Genomic DNA, 22,790 nt, shown 5'->3' with positions numbered 1-22,790 from the left:
GCCAAGATTTCCATCAACAGATGAATGGATTACAAAACTGTGGGATATGTACACAATGGAATTTTACTCAGCCATAAAAAAAATACAATTGCGGTATTTTCATGGAAATGGATGGATCTTGAGGACATTATGCCAAGTGAGATTAGTCAGTCACAAAAAGTAAGGAATCAGATGCTTTTCCTAATATGTGAAAGCTAGGGTGAATGGGGTCATAGGAGGAACTCCAGGTGAAAAAAGAAATCCTATAGAAGAGCAAATAAGACAACCTAACTGTGGGGATGGGAGGTGGGGAGAGGGAAATGCTTTAAAGCACATGATGTACTTATTTATATCGAAATCAACCACTAAACCAAGCATGGGAGGGAGGGATGGGGACAGAGTGAGCTGGGGAATGGGTGGGGACTAGCTGGGTGATGTGTGCATTTATGCCTACACAAGTTTTTTTTACCCCATTATGATGTATAAATACAATGTACCAATAAAAAATTAATTAAAAAAGCAAATGTAATACTGTCATGTCATTTAATAAGGAAAGAAAAAAAAAGGTATTGAACTCATACCCTATAAAGGACTTAAAGGCATTTTGAAAAGAATATGGAAAAGAATGTGGATCCTGGGGATTTAAAAATTGAATCAATTAAACTGGGCGTGGTGGCGCACGCTTGTAATCCCCGGGCTTGGGAGGCAGAGACAGGAGGATCGCGCAGGTTAGAAGCCAGCCGCGCTGGCATAAGAGACCCTGTTTCAAAAATATAAAATAGGTCTGGGAGTGTAGCCCGGAGGTAGAAGGGCTTCCAGGAACCCCAGTACCACAAAAAAAAAAAAAAAAAAGAAAAAGAAAAAGAAAAAAAAATTGAATCAGTTTTTGTTTTAAGAAGGCAAAACAGAAACTTAGGGTGGAATGGGTTTCCAATACTGCCCTTCTCTGACTCTCTGGCTTGTCTGGTGAAGTTGGTCTGCTGGCACTGCTTGAGAACAGTGTTAATGACATTGAAAAATCATTAATGGAACTCCCCTCTCCAGGCCCATCAGCAATTTACATTTCATAAATGAAATCAACAGCCTGGAAAAGTCAGTGCTGCATAGGAAATGGCAGGTTGTCTGCTTCAACAATTCAGCATGGGATTTCTTGATTCTGTTTCTGAAATTTTTGTATGTGGAGCCCAACTGAAGGACTCCAGCAGCAAATGTTGATTCAATGTAGGTATTACAGCGATACTGGACAGTGGCAGAAAAAAAAAATTGAACAGTAAAGACAGTGAAAAATAAGTTTCCCTTCCTCTCTCTGACCTCCAGGTCCAAATTGCCAGCATTAACCACTGTCCTTTTTGTCCAGAAGTTCCTTATTGCAGCCTTTTTACTACAATTTTAAAAATGTATGTGTTGTAATTCCAGCATTTGGGAGGCTAAGACCGGAAGATCAAGGTTCGCGGACAGCCTCAGCTACTTAGTGAGGCCCTTTGCAACTCAGTGAGACCCGGTTTCAAAATAAAGAATAAAAAATAGGGCAGTGGGTGTAGTTCGGAGGTCAAATGCCTCTGGGTTCCATCGCCAGACCTGGAAAAAAAAAAATATATATATATATATATATGACCAGGAACAAGCCCTATGTGAGCTGCAGTTTTAGATGACTCAAAAATTAAAGACTTAACCATCCATAAAAATGCCATCCACAAAATGAGGCACTGATCTCTTAATGGCCAAGTAGACCAGCAGCTCTAATAAGAGAGCCGTTCACTTTAGAAAAATCTCTCAACAGTTTCTCACATATCAATTCCTATTTTGTATAGTCAAGTTTGAAGTCTCAGTTTTGTAAAGAAAGAGGAAATTGCCTGGAGAGATCATGCAATTTAAGTTTATGAGCATAGTTTAAAAATAGTGATGCTCTTATCACTAATAATACTCACATTAATTTTACATTATTTTCTCCATTTGAGCAATGACAAAATGGTGACATCTGGTTATAAAGAAAACTCAAGGTTACAAAATTGAGTCAGTGAGCTTGCTTTTAAAGCCAGATTATATAACCCAAAAGCTCACTCTTGTACTCGAAGAGAACCCATATTTACCTTGTGGTAATCTTGTATACATAATACTAAAAGTCATTTGTCCCAGTATCACAAGATATGTGCACGCTTGTTAATGCATGCTCAAAGGTGTACTTATGAAATTCTGTGTACAAGTTGGTTCTGGTCATTCTGAACTCATGGTTTATAAAAATATTCTCCACACTTTTAGTTTCTTCAAACGACTTTCTGACAAACATTAAAGCTAAGACAATCCCATTTCAAGGTTACAATGAGTAACATGATTGATAGCAGTAAGAGCCCTTTGCAAAGCAGACAACAAGAAAGGCTCCTTCAGAGTCCTCAATCTAATTAGCTAAATCACAATAAACCCGTCTCAAGAAGAAAAGACTTATACTGGTAAGAATTTGTTCCTGAGAAATTAAAATATTTAAATCAGATGCATTTCAGGAATGGAGAACTCAAGAGACCTGGATCCTTCATTCTGGACTCTATGATGTGCCATCAGTGAGAGGAAATAGGCTGTGAATATAGAGTCCTGTTGCTGCCATTTGGCAGCTTGATGGGATTTTTCAAATTACTTAACTTCTATAGGTGTCATCTGTTTCATGTGCAAATTGAGATAAAAATAGTTCTTAACAGAGTAATGAAATAATGCAGATTTATAGCTGACCACGACTTGGGCCATAAGATCTTCAGAAACATTAACTCTCATTATTACTATTTTTACTAATATGTTTAAAAGTTGAAATCATATTATCATTTTTAGCATAATTCGGTAAAGAAGGAACTACAGACAAAAATTATGGGTTGTTACCTTTTCAGTGAAGCCAAAACTCATCAAAATTTACCACCCAAAGAGAGCATTGTTTTGTTGTGGAGGAAGGAACTACAGATTACTTAATGCTAGTCTCCACTGCATAGACAAAACAGATAGCATCGGGAAACCCAGCCATAGAGGAAATCATTGTCAATGAAGATCATACTTGCTATAGTTGGAAATGGAGAAATACCACTTAGTAGAAAAAATAATTCTATTATTAATGGGTAAAAGGAAATATAGACAATAGGCAAAAATTATATAATGCTATGTTTTATATATTATTAATGTACATAGAAAACATTAACATCAAATTTGTCATACCCAGTTAAGTAAATGTTTCAACTAAAGGAGAAAGAATTATGTGTCAAAAAGTGTCAAAGTACAATAATAGCACTGAAAGTACTTTTAACAGGATGTGCATTTGAGCATTAAAGGAAGTAGGGTGTGAATGTGTAGTTCTCAACTATATAAAATTGTGCAATTAGATGTGTTGCTTTTTATATTGTAACTACAAAAAATGAGAACCAGGCTAAATTGTGAATGAAACTAATGCTATGCCTGAAAAATAATCTCTAAACTCAATAAATGCCCCAATTATTAAATTACTTTTTTCACTGTTTGGAGGGGGACAACTATAATTTCCAGAACCCTTCCATTAGTCAAATGGAGATAGTGTTCCAAATGTATATAGAACCGTATGCCTCTGGAAAGTTAGTTCAATAAATGAATAAACTGAGTTGTATGAATGTTACTTAGATAGTTGTAAAAACTATATTTAAAACAATACTACTTTTCATACTGATATTAAGTCATAAACTTTAAAAACAAAAGTCTTTAGCTTATGGTAATAATAAAAGAAGATAATTTATTCTAATGTTTGCTTGTTATTAAACTGAATTTAAGACAATTTAATTAACATCATAAACATAGTAATAATAGAAGTACTAATAAAATAGAAATATATAATTTTAAAACTATTAAGTTAACCACCAGGTGGAGCTCCATGAATTAAATGTATATATGGTAGTCAAAACAGAAAATTGCTTAAATTAGAAAAATATTACGATACTCTTTTCAGAACAGTGTTTATTAATTTTCTTATCTAAAATACTTGGAAACTCTTATGAATCAAACAAGGCTGGGTTTTATAAAACTTCTTTGCAAACTAGATTTTAAAATCAAACTAATTTTGCTTACATTACTTTATAGTTCACCAAAGTATTAGTTCCATTAATATATTGATTAAAGTGTACAACTCTAGTTGAAATTAAGAAAAGCCTAGCAGTACTCTACTTAGTACTGATTTGTTTAGTTTTATTTTTCTTTTGTTTTAACTTGTATCTGTATGTGTTTTGTTCCAGTACCTGAAATTAAAAAAGATGAAAAGATCTCCAAATCAGGTAAGGGCTTACATATAAATAATTGTCTTTTGATATGAATAAGACCACTTTGAGACAAACAAAACATTGGGGGAAAAATACCAGGGCAACGTTCCCATTTGTTTTAAAGGTTATAAGCAATAAAATTAAATGTATGCTACAATTAAAGTAGACTACATGCTTTCTGGTAGCAGTTTTTGAATGAGTTCATTAAAGCACTAGAGTCATTAACACATACTACTCTTTATTTATTTACTGGAAAATTACATACTCTTCTAAATTGCTAAGGAAGTAATTTGAATCTCCTGGTCTCCAACCAGAGCATGACAAATGTCAAAAACTTATTTTTATGGTTAGTTGAGCCTTATGTACCTATGCCTATCAATTCTAAAGTCTCAAAAGAGTAGTTTTATGTAATTTAACCTAATAGAGTCAATTATATTCTTTTCTATTAACTAAGTATTCAAATATCCATTGCCTTATTATCTGTTAATTTGAACAACAGAATACATTTGAAGTAGACTTCATAAACACAGATTTTGCAAAAGAGGAAGTCAAGAGTTTAACTGTACACTCAGGGCTCTGGATAAAGTTTGAAAAACATGATTAGAATAGGGAAAAATACAGAAAACAAGATCATAAATCTAGAGAAATGCCAGTAAAGCACAATCTACATAGGGATAACTGAATTCCAAGTACTTTATATTAAGAAATTTATCTATCTATCTATGGAAAATATTATATCTGTTTCCACATCTCTTAAACATGGAGCTTCCTACTGTTGTCCTTAAAACATTTGCATATTCTCATTTGCACAGATATTTATCTGTATTTAAGTAGTTATTAAAGGTAATTCACCCTTCTATCTATACTTTTAATATTAATGTGAATTATTAATCTCACCTTTATTAAAAGAACTAACAAAATGAAAATAGTCTAAGTAATTTCCTTATTTTTAGTGAGTGAACATAATTATTTTAACTGATTTTATATAATCTCAACACATTCTCTGCTAGATGAATAAAAATAACAACTATAAATTGTGAGGGAAATACATTACAGAATTAAATATATATATTTTATACCAAAAGTAATTACTAAAATTCAGATGCATTTTTACAAAGGAAAAATTGTGTATAAAACTACTCTGTTAACTCTCTTACTTGTGGCAGAGAAAGCTTACTAATCAAATAATTGCTACATTATGTTATGCCAATTTGGGGAAGCATAAGATTACATCTCAAACTTTATTTTTCTTTTGGTATATAAAAGTAACATAGGCACTATAAATCACCTATTATTAAATTACATTAAGTATTTATGACTATGTTCATGTGACATTTATTTTTAGCTTTCTATGAGGAAAGAAAAATTGGTATTAATGACATTTTAATAAAATTTAGCAATCAACAATTTATAGAAAGCATGTATTATTCTAATATCAACATCTTATATCTAGAACTATGCTCAATGATACAAAATTTAAAAGCACACGATAAAACATGTTTCCATTCCAAAAAGGTATGATTAAGGACATTGGTGTCAACTATTTAAAGATGACACAAGACAATTGTATTACTCGAGTGCCCTGGGAGGCTTGAGGGAGGAGACACTCCTGTAATGTGTTGCGATCAGTGAAAGTTTCATGTTGATGAAGCACTTTAGCTAATATTAGGAACATATCAGAGCAGGTAGATAAGTATAAAGAATGGAAACAGGTAGATGATTATAAAGAAGACAGTAGATGACTATAAGTAATGTAGGAGACAGTGTTGGTGTTACATAGAAAGGATATGAATTTGACTTTCTTTGCCACTTGTTAGAAGTGTGACTTAAATTACTTAGTTTCTGAAATTCAGTTGCCTGATCTTTTGAATGAAGGTCCTCATATTCACCTTACGCAGTTGTTATGTAAAATAGAAGTGATGCTTCCCACTTTGCTCAGCTTTAATAAATGGTAGAAGCAAATTCAGAGGCAGGGATGAGTGTAGCATTAATAGAAAGCAGAGAAGACCAAGCATGAAAGGGGACTCCAGGGACTATGGTGAATATGCAATGGAAGCGTGCCAGAGGCTCAGGAGGTAAACGTTAAATTTTGATTCTTGAAATCATGAATGAGACGAAAAGAGATCATTTGTCATGATGGCATGTGGAGGGAAATCCAACAGAGGAAAATTAGAACCAGGGATTTAAACCAAAATCCTTTAATAATAATCTCAGTATTATAAAGTCAATGTTGGAAAAATATAAAGGTGGTATTAAGAATAAACACTGACTTTGAAATATATATGTATGTATATATACATATATACACATATAAGTATATATACATATATACATACATATATACACATATACGTACACACACACACACACACACACACACACACACACACACACATATATATATTTGCAGTCCTGGGGTTGGAACCCAGAAGCATTCTACTCCCTAGCTACCCCCAGTTCTAGTTTTTATTCTTTATTTTGAAACAGGGTCTCACTGAGTTGCAAAGGGCCTCACTAAGTAGCTGAGACTGTCCATGAACCATGATCCTCCTGTCTCAGCCTCCCAAATGCTGGGATTACAAGTATGCACCACCACACCTGGTTCAACTTTAGAATATTTTTAAATTAATTAACTTAATTTACTTTCAAAATTATTTATATTCCTCGCTAATGTTCAGTGTAGAATGATTTACTGTTTTTTAAAAATCATTTCAGCTTAAAGCCCATTGAATTATGCTAATGACACTCTAAAGTATATTCATTAGGCATAGATATACATATGCTTTAAATACACAGTTGTCTGCATTGCACTATCACTGTTTTTGTATTTGTCAAGCTGTTGCACAGTAAGAGAATAGGTCCTCATGACATCAGTGATATTAACTTCACATATAACACCTGTTCCAGTGGTTGAAGAAGGTGATTGGATGTGGAAGTTACACATGTGAATTGGATGTTAGTGGGGGGAGTGGAATCCACATAGAGACAATCTATAGACATGTGAAAATTAGGAATGATCGCCTTGAATCCTCAGAGTGTAACCCTAAGTTTAGAATAAGAGAAAAAGTTCTTCAAGAAAATTAGTGTGTAGAGAAAATAGATGCAGACCAAAGGCAGATTATTGGAGAAGTAAAGAAACTGGCAGAGTGAAGGAAAGTGCTGTAGCAAGCAGAGGAGACCATACTGTGTCCCAGCATCCCAAAGCAGACACTTCCAGGAAGAAGTGGAAACATCAGCAGTGAGTACCATGTCTCTTGCAGAAAGGCAAAGAGTCATGATGACCGAAAAAAGCTGCATTTGACAAATTAAGCTGTCACTCTGTGCCTGATGGAAGAACATATTCCTTAGTGTGATGGAAGCAGAAACCAGTGTATAAAAAGTAAGAAGGAAATTTATCCAGAATAAGTGAAGGCAGAACATGAACTTTGATATCAGGTTGTTGCTTTTTTCAAATGTAGGCAAAAAAGTGATATTCCAGCACATAGAATTAATGCAATATTTTTGTTATTTTCATGTTTATGATACAATGTAGGATTATAGAAAAAACAGAAGAAAGAAATCCATTGAGGGAGATATTAATTAGGAGAGAACTGTCCCAGATATAAGAAGTGTTGAGACACAGACCTGAAGTGGAGGAAATTAGTTTAATTAAAGAGAATAAAAAATTTCCCCTGAGTTTTGAGGAAATAATGAAAGGCCAGATTACATAAGAGCTGAGTGTATTTGAGGAGTCTACTGTTTGGGGATCTTTTTCCTTAAACTTTTATGAAGGTGATCAATAATATGTTCATTACAGAATCCCGGGGATGAATTTCTTTTTGCTTGCTACGGTGCTCCCTAGGCAATATCAGCAACTATTTGACACTTCATAATTCTCAGGAAAAAAATGTTTTCTTTGACAAAATTAAACAATAAAATCCAAAAGTGTTTAAAAGATAAAACAAGCAAAGGTGATGACTATGCTTTTAAATATTGAATGAATGTTATGATAATTTATTTTTAAAATAGCATATGATTTAGGTGCTAATTTTTAATCCCTTGATAAAATGAATGCAAGAATGATGTACATTTTATTAGGTTATTAGAGGATAGGCAAGTGTTATTTTTCAGAAAAAATAGATCTTAATTATAAGTAGCAATATTATAAAGATCTATTTGCAGTTTTCTAAGGAATCTCCATACTGATTTCCATAGCAGCTGAACTAGTTTGCACAACCACCAATAGTGTAAAAGAGTTCCTATTTATTCACGTCCTCCCCAACATATCTGTTCTTATCAGTCTATGATATTTTGTTATTGCAGTCAGAACATAGACATTGACTATCATTTTAAAAACATTGCAGTGTATGCTTTAAATTTACTAAAATAGTTAATATTAAGTTATGGGCTCACCCCTAAAAAAAAAAAAAGTAAAATCCCAAGCCAGGCATGGTGGCACATGCTTTTTTTTTTTAACAAAAAAGAACTTGCATAGCTAAAAAGCAATAATTTTTAAAATTAAATATTACATTTTTCATATAGACTCAAGTTTTATATCTATATAATATTCTGTATGCACTTTACTTTGTTGAAAATTGAATTCAACATGTCTCTTATTGTCTTTTTATTTTGTTCCTTATCTCTATAAAGGGCACTTTTGACTCACTGCTCATTTACAATGACTTTAGCTTCTTAGTCATTTCTACCTCCTTCTCTCTCAGAACTCTACATCTAAGTAGATACCAAGATTCCCTCAAGATATCTCCCAAATTTCCTTTATCTCTTTCTTTCCTCATAAAACTCTGGTTCTCATAATGTCTTTTGAATAAATATATGAACTTCTTAACTATTTTGCTTCCATTTCCTGTTTAATGATCCACAACCCACCTATTCTCTTTACTAAAGGTATATCTGCAGGGAACAGATTTCATTACCCCATTATTCTACAGTGTTATGTAATCATTGTCCCTTGCCACTACATCATAGTGGCCCCCACATATTTCTTATAGTTTCTATTTGTGTCAACCACGACCACAACAATCCCACAGAGACAATAGATTATTGCCTATTCAATGTCTTTTAAACTTTCATCTTTCTCTCAGGTTCATAATGAAAGCATACTATTCACCTTCTGATCTTATAAAGGATTCTTCTTTTATTATTTAGCTATAAGCTTATGAGTTCTTTGGCCTTGGCCTGTTTTCACATGTTTTCTTCTAGTATATCATGTGGCAACCATGTATGTTGCATTTGCTTCTTCCAACTATTTGTCTAAGTTTCCATATTATCTCTGCTATTAGCTGTGATTTCTCTAATTTTTAAGGCATAAAAATCACTTAGAATTTCAAGAAAAATCACCATAAACACAACAATTCAATAATATTGTTCTTATGGAAAGGAAAATTAGTTATTATTTTAATAAACATAATCTATTTTATATGTGTCTTGTCTTTATAATATAGTGCATGTAAAGCATTTCTTGTTGTTGTTGTTGTTGTTGTTGTTGTTTTTGGTGTGTGAAAGACCATTGGAAGCAGGTTGGTGTAGAGGGAAATCTGGTACAACAGATAGGAGAGTGACTTACATCAAGTCACTTAACTTCTAAGTCTCAGATTTTTAAAAAGACATCTGCTGACAATATGTCTCATGCTAATCTATAGGCTTATTGTCATATAATGTCTATAATGATGCGTAAAAGACACACATTGATCTAAGGTACTGTATAATTGATTTCTAACTATCAGTAAGGGCCTTACATTTTCTGAGTACTCACTGGTTTGCATTTTCTGCGCACCATCTCATTCTGGATTTTGGTCATCCTAAATATGAAGAAAACAGTCAATGTTTTTGCTAATGCAGCATATGCAAAAGGACACTGGACTCACCTGAGTTCATCAGCAATAAATTAATTTGTACTTAGCTAGAAGAGCAAATACCTCAAGGGTGAGCTGTCATTATATTTTATCAACTAGTTAGAAAACTTCATACAATGGGTAAATGAATTAGTTACGGAAAAATAGTATGCATTGGCACCTATTAGTCACCAGACTATTTTTTGTTCCTATCACTTATGAAACTCTGAATTGATTATTCCATTCAATTTATATCTTTCATTAGTTATAATAATCACATTAAAATGTCTATTTAAAAGTTACCATAGTGATACTACAAAAAGGATTGAATACTATATACTTTGCTAAGTTTTAAAGATATAAAGTGGAATACTTTCAAGAAATGTATCAAAGACCATTACATAAGCAGATACTAGCAATGGAATTGGTGAACTAAATAAAATCAAATAAGCAAAATAAGCAAAAGGCATGCAAAAAGTGAGTTTCTTGTAAACACAGAGGAAATGTATTTCAGTATGTCTAGCATTGATGTTCAGGAACAATATGTTCAAAGTAGAAGATACAGGATTTGTTTCAAAGGGTAGGTAAAGATTAACAAAATGAAGAAAGCCTAGTAGGACATTCCAGAAAGATTCACACAAACCATGTGGTGGGAAACAAGGAGGAACACTATGAACCAAGTGGATTTCAGCATCACTGGACATGGAATACAACGGAGAAGATGGGAGTAGGCAAGGCTGGTAAGGGACAGCAACAGAAAGCCATGCTTTTCTAGCAGGAGCTCTGTCATCTTTCCTAAAGGAAACTGGGAGTACTTAAATTATTTTAAAGAGAATAAGATACAAATTAAAATTTGATTTTTAAATCGAGTGACAGCAACAGAAAGCCACACTTCCCTAGTAAGGGGTTTGTCATCTTTCCTAAAGGAAACTGGGAATACTTAAATTATTTTAATAAGAATAAGATGTAAGTTAAAATTTGATTTCCAAATTACTCATTCCTACTAAAAATAGTGATTGGAAATAAACAAGGTATTGATAGTTATAGTAAAATTGGTTTCTGAGCAATGAAACTATTACACTGACTCTTGGGGACATTAGAAGATCTTTATAGTACATTAGTAGAATAGGAAAGAAGAACAGCTAGAGATATGTCTTCTCATAATTTGGAATATAGAGTAAAATGGGAGAAAACGATACAAGATATCTTCTAGGTTTCTGTCTTGGAATAGTATGGGGATAACAATGTCATTTTCTGTAATATGAATTTCTAAAAAAATTGTAGATTTTTTAAAAGCATGATGTATTGATTATGCAAATTTTGATATATTATTCTACACATTTTAATTAGCTACTACATATTAAGTGATATGGCATGAAAATAGATTAAAATGATATGAAGTTTCTGTTTTCATAAAAAGTTCATAATCTGGGATAGAGAGATATGTTGAATTATAGGTAACTGTGAGATATGTATGCAAATATGTTTATCATACAAATAGGGAGACAGCAGAGCTATAGATTTGGAAGATAACAGCACATATATGCCAGATAAAATGATGAGCAGTTTTGACATCTTCCATGGAGCATGTGAAGAGGGAGAAGAACCAAGGACCGAGGAAGTAAATCATGAAGGACATTACTACTTAAGGAGTAGACAGAGGAGATTACCTTGGAATAGTTTTAAAACATAACAAATGAAAGAAAAAAGAAGGAAGAAAAAGAAAGAAGGAAAGGAAAAAGAAAGAAGGAAGGAAGGAAAGGAAGGAAGGAAGGGAGGAAAGAAGGAAGAAAGGTGCATACCAGATATTGTTAGAAGTCAGGAATATTGTGCCAAAAACTAGAGAAGAAATTTTAAAAAGGGAGCTGTCAAATGCTAAATGTAAAATAAACTGACAGAAAGATGACTGAAAAGCTTCCATTGGGATGTGTAAGTGGGAGTAATTAATTAAGTTTCAGTGGAGTTGAATGAGGAGAAAGCAAATTATTACAGTGTAAAAATTGTGTGTGTGTGTGTGTGTGTGTGTGTGTGTGTGTGTGTGTAGGATGGAAATTTGAGTATTGAACCCAGGGGCATTCTACCTCAGAGCTTTATCACCAGACCATTTTTTTTTTTATGGTCTCACCAAGTTAAAGACGGTCTCACTAAGTTGCAGAGGCTGGCCATGAACCTGAAATCTTCCTGTCTCACTCTCCCAAGTACTGAGATTATAGGCATGTAACACTGCACCTTGCTATAGTTTAACACATAGATTACATCATTGGATGTCAGGAATCAACACCAGAAGGTATTGAGAAAACATTGTATATTTTATATACAGTGCTAATATTCCAAAATCTAGTCTCAATAAGGGAAAAGAAAGGACTTTTAGTTAGAAAAATCCCATGCCAAAATGAAAAGAGAAAGGAGAAAGTCCTAGTAGAGAACTTGTGGTATAAATGTTTCCTAAATCATCAAACAGCTAGAACAGCAACTGCCTTTTCAATTTTACAGGGTTAGAAAGGATAAAAGGCTATTTTTTAGAATTAGTAAAGCTGTGTCTTGCACTTAATTTCACTGAGTGTATTTCATGAAAGACTAATTTTAATTATTGGTACATGAAAAAAATTTTGAGTTTAAATGATTTTGGATAAAACTGTTAACAATTCATAATATATTTGAGCCCATTAGAGAAGTTCAGTAAAACAATTCACAACCGGCCTAGGTGTCCTTCAACATATGAATAGGTCATAAAACTGTATATACACACAGTGAACTTTTATCCAGCTATAAAGAAGAAAATTATGTCATTTGCAGAAAAAAATGGGTGGAACTTGAGAATATTATGCTAAGTGAGGTTAGCCAGTCTCGGCGAATAGTAGTATGTTTTGTCTCATACATGGAAGGTAGAGAGAAATTGGCTAGCAAAGAAATTTCAGATTCCAGTGGAACTATGCGGTGGTTTAGGGGAGGGAGGATGGGGGATAGAGACATAATATTTTAAATAATACTATGTACATATACAAAATCATCAATATCAATCTTAATGACTTCTGTAAAGAAGGGGAGGGAGTGTGTGGGATCCAGAAGGAAATTCCCCAAGTGTTGTGTGTGTGAAGATTCCTATCATTCTAGACCTCATTGTGATGTATAATTACAATGTACCAATATGTTTTTTAAGACAAACTTCAAAAACCAAAAGAAACAAGCTGTATTTTATTTCACCTAATGTTTCTCAGTTATTCCACTGTGCTATATTTTGTAGTATAATAACAGGGTTCAGCCTCATTCACTGTGAGAAATAATAACTTACATTCATTTCCTTCAAAAACTTGTTGAAGCGGTATAACAAAACTAGTAGATTTTTATTGTTGTTGTTAATTAGTGACAACATATAATAAGGGGGAAAAACTAAATAGAGAAGACTGGAAACAGTGTTCAAACTGGGTTGTAAATAGAAAAATTAAGATATGTTAACATATGCAGTAAAATCAGGAAATTCAAAGAAAATTTTAAATTTTTGTTGTATTTTTTTATAGATAAGAGGAAAAAAAATTCCACTAAAAGTTCTTGGGTCAGGACAAAGATGCTTATTTTTTTTGTAGACTAAAAACGTGTTAAAATTATGCTGAAGCCAGGTATGGTGGCGCATGTCTGTAATCCCAGTACTTGGGAGTCTGAGACAGGAGGATCAAGGTTCAAAAACAGCCTCAGAAACTTAGTGAGACCTTCAGCAACCTAGTGAGATTATTTTAATTTAAAAAGTAAAGCCAGGCGTGGTGGCTCAGGCTTGTAATCCCTGAGTTTGGGAGTCGGAGACAGGAGGATTGCACAAGTTCGAAGCCCCTCGCTGGCTTAAGAGACCCTGTTTCAAATAAAAAATATAAAATAGGTATGGGAGTGTAGGCTGGAGGTAGAAGGGTTCCATCCCCAATACCATCAAAAATAAAAATAAATAATTAAAAATAAATAAATAAAATCTGGAACTGTAGCTAAGACATCGAATGCTCCTGAGTTCAATCCATAATCACACACACACACACACACACACACACACACACACACACACACACACGATTATGCTGAAATGGCAATGTACAGAGGAGGTTTTTTACAAAGAAACACAATAAATTGAGGAAGTTGTAGTGATATAACCATGTTATTTTAAAAAATTATTGGATGCCTTCTAAGCCAAATCTTAAAACTTTTTTTTAAAAAATTGCTGATATTGGTAGAACAATTTATCAATTAGCTAAAAGAACTCATTCACACACATTTGTAATAAACCTATCTCATATTACAAAATCATAAATTGTCATTTAAGTTCTATTATTGTCTCAAGTTACAGATAAGAAACCCGACTCATTAAGATAAAGTGTATCCCCACATTACAACCTTCATAGTTAGGATGACCTGGATTCTTTGAAAGACATTGCCATAGAAAGACACAAGCCTTTAGGTAATTTAATGACTTTACTCACATACTCAACCTGATTTCCGAGGGTGTGAAAGACATAATTATCACAAATGGTGGTGGTCTTTTACTTCAAGATAACCTTAAAAAGCAGTGTATTTTTCTCTTGCCAATATATTCTGAATGATACTTTACAGTCAGAAACAGAACATTTGTGTGTGTGTGTCAATATTTTCTATTGCTACATCTCACTTACACAGAATGGTGGGTTTCATGTGGCATACTCACACATACATAAAAACACAATTTGATCTTATCACTTTCTATACTCCTCCATCCTCCACTCAACACTAATGCTCTTCTTTCTGCATTTTTTAAGTGTATTTTATTAGTGCATGGTAGTCATATATCTTAATGACTACAAGATGGTGGCGACATACATTGACATATCACTCATTTAGCTCTTCCCCAATTTATACCCCATTCCCTCCCCCTTCCTCCTTCTCATGTTTGGCTTAGTGATTGACTTTGATATGTTTGTGAATGTATTTTCTCCTCTAATTCCTCTAAATGAAAGAAAGAAGAACATTTCTCTCTTTGAGTCTGACTGATTTCCCTCAAAATTATGGCTTCAAGTTCCATCCATTTTCCTGCAAATGACACAATTTCATTCTTCTTTGTGGCTGAATAAATGCCATTGTGTATATACAACACCGTTTTTATATACATTCATCTTAAGTATAAAACCAGAAAATTTGTGACTGTTAGAAGGAAAAAATTGGGGAAACAATTCTAAGTTAGAACCTTAAAAATTCTATTAGAAAACTAGGTAGCCCCCCCAAAAGTTGGAGTTCTAGGATATATTGAATTAGAAGTCTAAAATAATTTCTAAATAAAAAATTAGATAATATTACTAATAAATCACAACAGTAAACTCTATGTTCTTTAGGGTAAGAATTTTTGTTAGTTGATTTTATGCCTTTCCTGTGCCTAAAACAGTTCTTGGCATACAGTAAGAGCTTGATAAAAGTCTTAGAATGAACAAAGGTAATGAGTTCCCTTATGTGGTAAAATGGACCCATAATCTTTTTTAAGTGACATTATGGAGGTTCCTACAAATGTTAAAATAGTTTTAAAATACTTAGTATATTTTGAGTCACAAAGTAAGCATTTAATATGTTAGCTATAAATTATACTATTAAGTACATGAGATAACTGTCTAGAATAAGAATTTGTTACATCTTTGACAATCTGACAAGTAGAAAATTATTGGCCACTTGGCTTACAAAAATAAAAGCAAATTTTATAACTCAAGTGTTGCAGTCTAGAAAATTTATTTCTGATTAAATAAATCTACAGATTAGGCAAAGAAATATTTCTTAGCCAAATTAAATAGATAAAATTTTCCCTCAGCCATTTTAAAATCTCATAAAAAGGCATGCACTGTAAAATCTAGAAAAATATCCAAGTCATCTATGAAGAAAAAAAGAAATAAATCTAGCTCATTAAAAGTTACTATAATCTGCTTATTAACTGCTGTAAAAAATAATACTTGTCATTATTCATTTAATTCATCTTATTATTTCTTCAGTAGTATTTTAGACTCTATCAAAAGTCATGTTTTTAGTTTTTAGGCTTCTCTCAAATGATTTTATTCTTTTTTATATTTTTTTATTGGTGCATTGTAGTTCTACATCTTAATGGAGTACAAGATGGTAGAGACCTACATGCACACATCAATTATTCCTTACCCAGTTCCCACTCCATTCCCTCCTTCTCATGTTTGACTTAATGATTGACTTTAATATGTTTGTGAATGTATAATATGTATACTAGGGAATTTCTTTCTTCTCCCCTCCCATTTCTCTCAGGTTGCCTTATTTGCTCATCTATAGTTTCTTCTTTCTTTAGAGTTCATCCTATGACTCATTTTCTCCCTATCTTCCATATATTAGGGAGAACATCCAATTTCTTATATTTTGTGACTGACAAATCTCATTTCCCTGTAAATGACATAATTGTGATTTTTATAGCTGAGTAAAATTACATTGTGTACATATCCCATAATTTTGTAATCCATTCATCTTATGTTCGTCATCTTGGCTGGTTCCGTATTTTGGTGATGGTGAATTGTGCAGGAATGAACATAGATATTCATGCATTAGTTTGGTAGTTTGGTTTCCATTCTTTGGAGTAGATACCCAGAAGTGGTATTGCTGGGTCAAATGGTAAATTAGTTCCCATTCTTCTGAGGATCCTCTATACAGTTTTCCAAAGTGGTTGCACTAGTTTGCAATCCCGCCAACAATGTATTAGAGTTCCTACTTCTCCACATCCACGCCAGAATTTGTTGTTGTTTGTGTTTTGAATGATTGTCCTTCTAGTTGGGGTTAGGTGAAAGCTCAGAGTAATTTTGATTTGCATCTCTCTGATTGCTAATGATGTTGAGCGTATTTTCACACATATATTGGCCATTCAAATTTTCTCTTTTATGAAGTGTTTACTTAGTTCACTTGCCCATGTTTTGATTGTGTTATTTGTTTTCTTAGCTATGAGTTTCTTGAGTTCACTCTGTATAGTCTAGATATTAGTCCTCTTTCGGAGAAATCTGTGGCAAAAATCTCTCATTCTCTTGGCTCTCATTTGAGGTTCTTTAGTTTCCTTTGCTGTACAGAATCTTTTCAGTTTAATGTAATCACATATATTGATCTACCTTTCTTCTTATTTGGGTTTTAAAAAGAAAATAATGCTCTTTTTGGAAAAAAATTTAAAAATCCTTCTTTCAGTTTTTAACTCAATCTAAAAACTATTTCATGAAGGGATAGTAATAAAATTTGAACTCAATCTATCAGGTTGATAAAAGCAATTTATTAGAGAAGGCTTTATTTCTTGCCATATTCAAGTTTATGATATGGCTCTTTTAAGTTAAAAGAAAAACTCAGTGGGGTTTTTGTTTGTTTTTGTTTTGTTTTTGCAGCACTTGGGGTGGAACCTAGGAATATTCTACCCCTGAACTACACCCCTTACCCCATTTTTTATACTTTATTTTGAAACAGGTCTCACTAATTTGCAGAGGGATTCAGTAAGTAGCTGAGGCTGGCAAAAATCTGTGATCCTCCTGTCTCAGCCTTCCAAATACTGGGATTACAAGCATGTGCCACCATGCTTGATTCTCAGAAGTTTTTGAACACTTGCTTTTTTTTTTTTTTTTTTTTTTTTTGGTGGTACTGGGGTTCCTGGAAGCTCTTCTACCACCAGGCTACACTCCCAAACCTATTTTATATTTTTGAAACAGGATCTCTTACACCAGCGTGGCTGGCTTCAAACCTGCGCTATCCTCCTGTCTCCGCCTCCCAAGTGCGGAGATTACAAGCATGCGCCACCACGCCCGGCAGAACACTTGCTTTTTAATAAGTCAACTTTAGCACAGAGGTTCTGTTTTCAGGGTAATTTGTGAGTTACTCTGACAGAGTATTATAAATTTTACAACAATCAATTTTTCCCCATGTAAACATATTGTTTAGTTCAATGTTCTTTGTTATTTTAAACTATGCTCGTTTCATTAATTATTTAAAGTTATTCTCAGTATCTTTTTTCTTCTCTTGAATAAACATTTTTTTCATTCTATTGCAGTGCTCCGTGTATTATCTGATTTTAAAAACATGTTCTTAGCTGAAATATTCTTTAATACCAATTCAGTATATCAGTATAATAATTTTTCTATAATACAAAAGTATCTCTCAAGCTTGTGATGGAGCATCTCATACTTGTGACAAACTTAAAAGAAGGTTGGCATTTAATAATTTAATTATATTTCAGATACCTCTTGTAAGCAGACAGGCATGGGGAAGCTTCCCTTCTCTTTATGTGATGCCCAATTTTAGTGATCAATAATACAAAACATTTTAACAAAAGAAAATGTACTACTTCTTTGGATGTACTAGACCCCTCAAAAAAGAAAGAAGGGGAAAGAGAGAGAGGGGGAGAGAGGGGGGGGAGAGGGGGGGAGGGAGGGAGGGAGGGAGGGAGGAAGGAAGGAAGGCACTAGCTATTTCTTCTATTCTCAGATCTCTGGTTTTCAAACATAATATTCTCAAGCTCCGGCCCTGAGATATATGTGGATAGTAGCAAATATGGCAGGAAGAATGGATTTGGAGGACTATGCATGAATATTTTAGACATACCTGCTGAGATTCAAACCTTCTCATGTGTTCCTTTCTAAACCCTCTATCCTTATCCTCTGTCTAGACCAGTACCTGACCTTTAAGATTTCTTTTAATGATACATTTCAACAGAGGGCCACAAAGTTAAAAGAGTTCTCCTTTTGTTGTAACCCCTTCTCAAATGTCTTAGCAGTACCTATTAATGAGAATGCAATCTCTGTGTGAAATTCTCGAAAGAACAGAGCTTTGTTTTTGTAAGCATTGTCACTTGCTCATTGGTGACAGGTGTGAGACAGTGCAAGTGCTAAGAAAACACAAATAATAATTGTGACTCTGAATTTCACAGTTACTTTTGGGAAGACAATGAGTAAAGAATTTAAAATTATGGGAAATAATCAAAATTTATAGGGATGATGATTTAAACAATACTGAGAGCACAGATTAGGTACCTCTAACCTATTCTTAATGGAGGCCAGTGTCTTAGTAAATTTTCTGTTGCTGTAAAAATATACCTAAGGCTAAGTAATTTAAAAAGAAAAGAGGTTTATTGACCTCACAATTTTATTTATTTATTTATTTATTTATTTATTTATTTACTTATTTATTTATTTTTGCTGGTACTGGGGATGGAACCCAGAGGCTTTCTACCTCCAGGCTATCCTCCCAGAACTATTTATATATATTTTTTTATTTGGAAACAGGATCTCACTAAGTAGCTGAGGCTGGCTTTGAACCTGTGTGATCCTCCTGTCTCAGCCTCCCAAGTGTGGGTATTACAAGCTTTTGCCACCACACCCAGCTTGACCTCACAATTTTTTTTTTTTTTTTTTTTTTTGGTGGTACTGGGGTTCCTGGAAACCCTTTTACCTCCAGGGTACACTCCCAGACCTATTTTTATATTTTTATTTTGAAACAGGTTCTCTTAAGCCATCAAGGATGGCTTCAAACTGACATGATCCTCCTGTCTCCAACTCCCAAATGCAGGGATTACAAGCGTGCGCCACCACACCTGGCCTTGACCTCACAATTTTTCACATCTAAGATCATGACACCGGCATCTGGTGGGGTTCATCCTGCTAGGTCATGATATGGCAGAGAATATCACATGGCAAAACAGATAGAGCCTGCTTTTATAACAAAGTCTCTCTTTTGATGGCTCATTAAACCCATCATCCATTAACTCATGAATGAATAATTTGCTCATGAGGACAAGGCCTTAAAAATTACTCACTTTTTAGTGGACCCAGTTAGTCTCACCTCTTAATATCTTAAAATAAAGATTGAACTTCAACATGAGTTTTAGTGGAGACATTCAAACCATAGCAGCCAGAAATTCTTCTAGAGAGAGATCGAGGCTGAACTGAGTCTTAGTAAAGGGTGGGGTTGGGGGGCACACGGGGCAATAAAGAAAACAAGAGAATAAATATGAGATATTTGGGGACAAAATGGAGACAGAGATTGAGGAGAAAAGAGATGAATGAGGGCATACATAAGATACATTTAGGAAATAAAATCAACAGAATTCTAGGCAGTGAATAGGATATGCTAGGGTATGGAGAGAAATCTTGGAAGACTTCTCGACTCCTGCATGAAATAGAGGTAGAAAATTGTATTGTTTAACAATTTAGGAGGCATGACTGGAAAAGGGAATTGTAGATCATGAGCCCAGTTTTGAATTTAAAATGTTTGAGCTTCCTTATACTCATCTTTCTTTACAACATGATAAATGTGGGTCAGTAATGGAATAAAACACATTTAGCCCTTTATATTTCCCCATATTTTCAAAGAAAATGTGTGATATCTGAAACTGATTTGCATGTCCTTTGAAGGAAATGTACCTAGTATGACATTTCATCCAAATCCCCTTTCTTTGTGACTGGAATTGAACTGATCTATTAGAATTCAGCTTCCACTGATGGAGAAGCCTAGTTAGCTAAGTATTCTTGGAACACTGAAGTGTGTATATGTCACTGCTTGCTAATAGAATGGTTGAATGAGTATGGTGTGATATGAGATTTGTATCAAGTTCATATTTAAAATTTTTTTTTCAAATGGATTGACAGCTCTGTCTATTGGTTTTATATTACTTCATTTCAATATCTCATGCTTAATCATAGTGAAAACAAGACATTTATTGCTAAACTGTTTTGTCAACATCACCTGGAACATTTTTGAACATCAAGAAACAGAGCTCAAGTGTCCCTCACTGCTTATTTGAAAAACCATAAGATAATGACTGAGACGAATTGAGAGAATAGAATGATCAGTAGTAGGATTCATGAAGAACAGCTATAAATATTTCATAAAATTATTGTAGCACATCCCCACCAAACAACAAATTACTGGGTTCCTGCTAAATCAGTACAATGCAGAGCCAAAGAGGATGAATAGCCAACCAAAATGAAAAGATACATGTGCCACAGACCTTGTTCCACCTTAGTTAAAAGAACAATTTTAACACTATCTTATCATGCTGCCAAATACTGCTGCTTTTAAAAATAAAACCATGGACAGCAATTTTTCTTCTTATCTATCAGACTGCATTTATAGCTATTCCCACATGAAATTAAAATTCCTCCAGGAATTTAGTTCTAATTGTCTGAGGCAATTTTTGCTTATCAAATGGATATCAAAAGACTAAAGGGCAATTTTTAAAACATTAATTAACATTTTCCCTGATTCGTGGCAGTGTACAAGTAAGATTAACCCTCTTATCATTTTCCTCTGAATCTATAAAAATATATTTCTAAAATTAGATTATGTTAATGTAATATAATTAACAGCATGTTATTTCAATACAATAACATATTTTTAATTATTTAATACTATTACCAATGCATTATAGTTTCACATCATAATGTAACAGTGATGGTGACGTACATGCACATAGTACTTGGTGAGCTTTCCCTAGGCTCCTCCTCATTCCTCTCCTTCCCCATACAGAATATTGAGATTAGCGTTGGAATTCTCGCATATGTACTGTACATAATGCCCATGGAAGTGTTTCCTTCATTAATCCTCCCAGCCCTTCCCCTAGACCACCTCCCTAGCTCCACTGGAATTTCTCCTTTATTTTCCAAAGTCCCTCTGGTTTGCCAATTACTCCCTAGCTTCAGTATATGGGAGAAAATATATGATCCTTCACTTTCTGTGACTGAATAATCTCAACATGCATCCAGATCCATCCATTTCCTGCAAATGACATAATTTTATTCATTTTATTGGTCAGTAGAATTTCATTGCATATACATAGCACAATTTTGTATTCTATTAACCTGCTAATGCACACCTAGGTTGATCCAATGATTTGGCTATAGTGAATTGTGCCGACACAAACATGGGTCTACGTGTATCACTATGATATTCTTATTTCAGTTCCTTTGGAAAGATGCTCAGGATTGGTATAACTACCTTTTATTTTCCAATTCTGAAGAATTCCCACACTAATCTCCATAGAAGCTGCACTAATTTGCAATCCCACCAACAGTATGGAAGAGTTTCTATTAATATTATAAAATATTAATTGTATGTATTTATGGATTGCAATGTGCTGTGTGTATGTGATATCAGGTATTGAATCCAGGGCCATTCTACTTCCAGGCCACATCCCAAGCCCTCTTTTCTTTTTTTGTTTTCAAATTGGGTCTCTCTAAAATTCTGAGAGTCTTACTAAGTTGTTGAGGTTGGGGTTGATTCTTCTGTCTCGGCCTCCCAAGTACTGGCATTACAGGCATGAACCACCAGTTTAGGACTGTGCTTTCTTGATCTTTTGATACATTATAGAAAAACTCAGTGTGTCTAATTAACATATTCATCACTTCTCCAATTTATTCTTTGCCTGTGGTAACAAAATTAAACATCTATTCTTTTAGAAACTTTGAAATTTATAGCATATTATTATTAACTATAATCACCACATATTACAATAGAACACCAAAAATTATTTCTCTAGTATAATAAAACATTGTACCCTTAAGGAAAATCTCCTCTTTCTTTCCTTCTCCTCCCCAGCCTTTGGTGATCAACTTTTTCTGGGCTTCTACAATATGTCTTTTTTAGATTCTGTATATAAATGAGATTATACAGTACAGTCATGTGTAACCGAACACCAGGAATACATTCTGAGAAATGTGTTGTTAGGCAATTTTCATTGTGTGAACATCATAGG

The 22,790-nt window shown here is 33.7% G+C and overlaps 1 protein-coding gene across 1 annotated transcript in view; it reads left to right on the top strand.

Annotated features, from left to right (window-relative positions):
* The window catches only part of TRDN (triadin), a gene marked incomplete at both ends in the record, with an annotated part of 326,113 nt that overhangs the window by 250,552 nt on the left and 52,771 nt on the right, over positions 1–22,790 (top strand). The window contains one exon of the mRNA XM_080700116.1: positions 4,212–4,250. Coding sequence (XP_080556242.1) covers positions 4,212–4,250 — 39 coding nt within the window. The remainder of the gene's footprint in view (positions 1–4,211; positions 4,251–22,790) is intronic.

Source organism: Muscardinus avellanarius (assembly GCF_963383645.1).
Source record: "Muscardinus avellanarius genome assembly, chromosome: 8".
Taxonomy (NCBI): domain Eukaryota; kingdom Metazoa; phylum Chordata; class Mammalia; order Rodentia; family Gliridae; genus Muscardinus; species Muscardinus avellanarius.
Note: the sequence above shows the minus strand (reverse complement) of the source record. Positions and strands in the feature narration are given on the sequence as shown.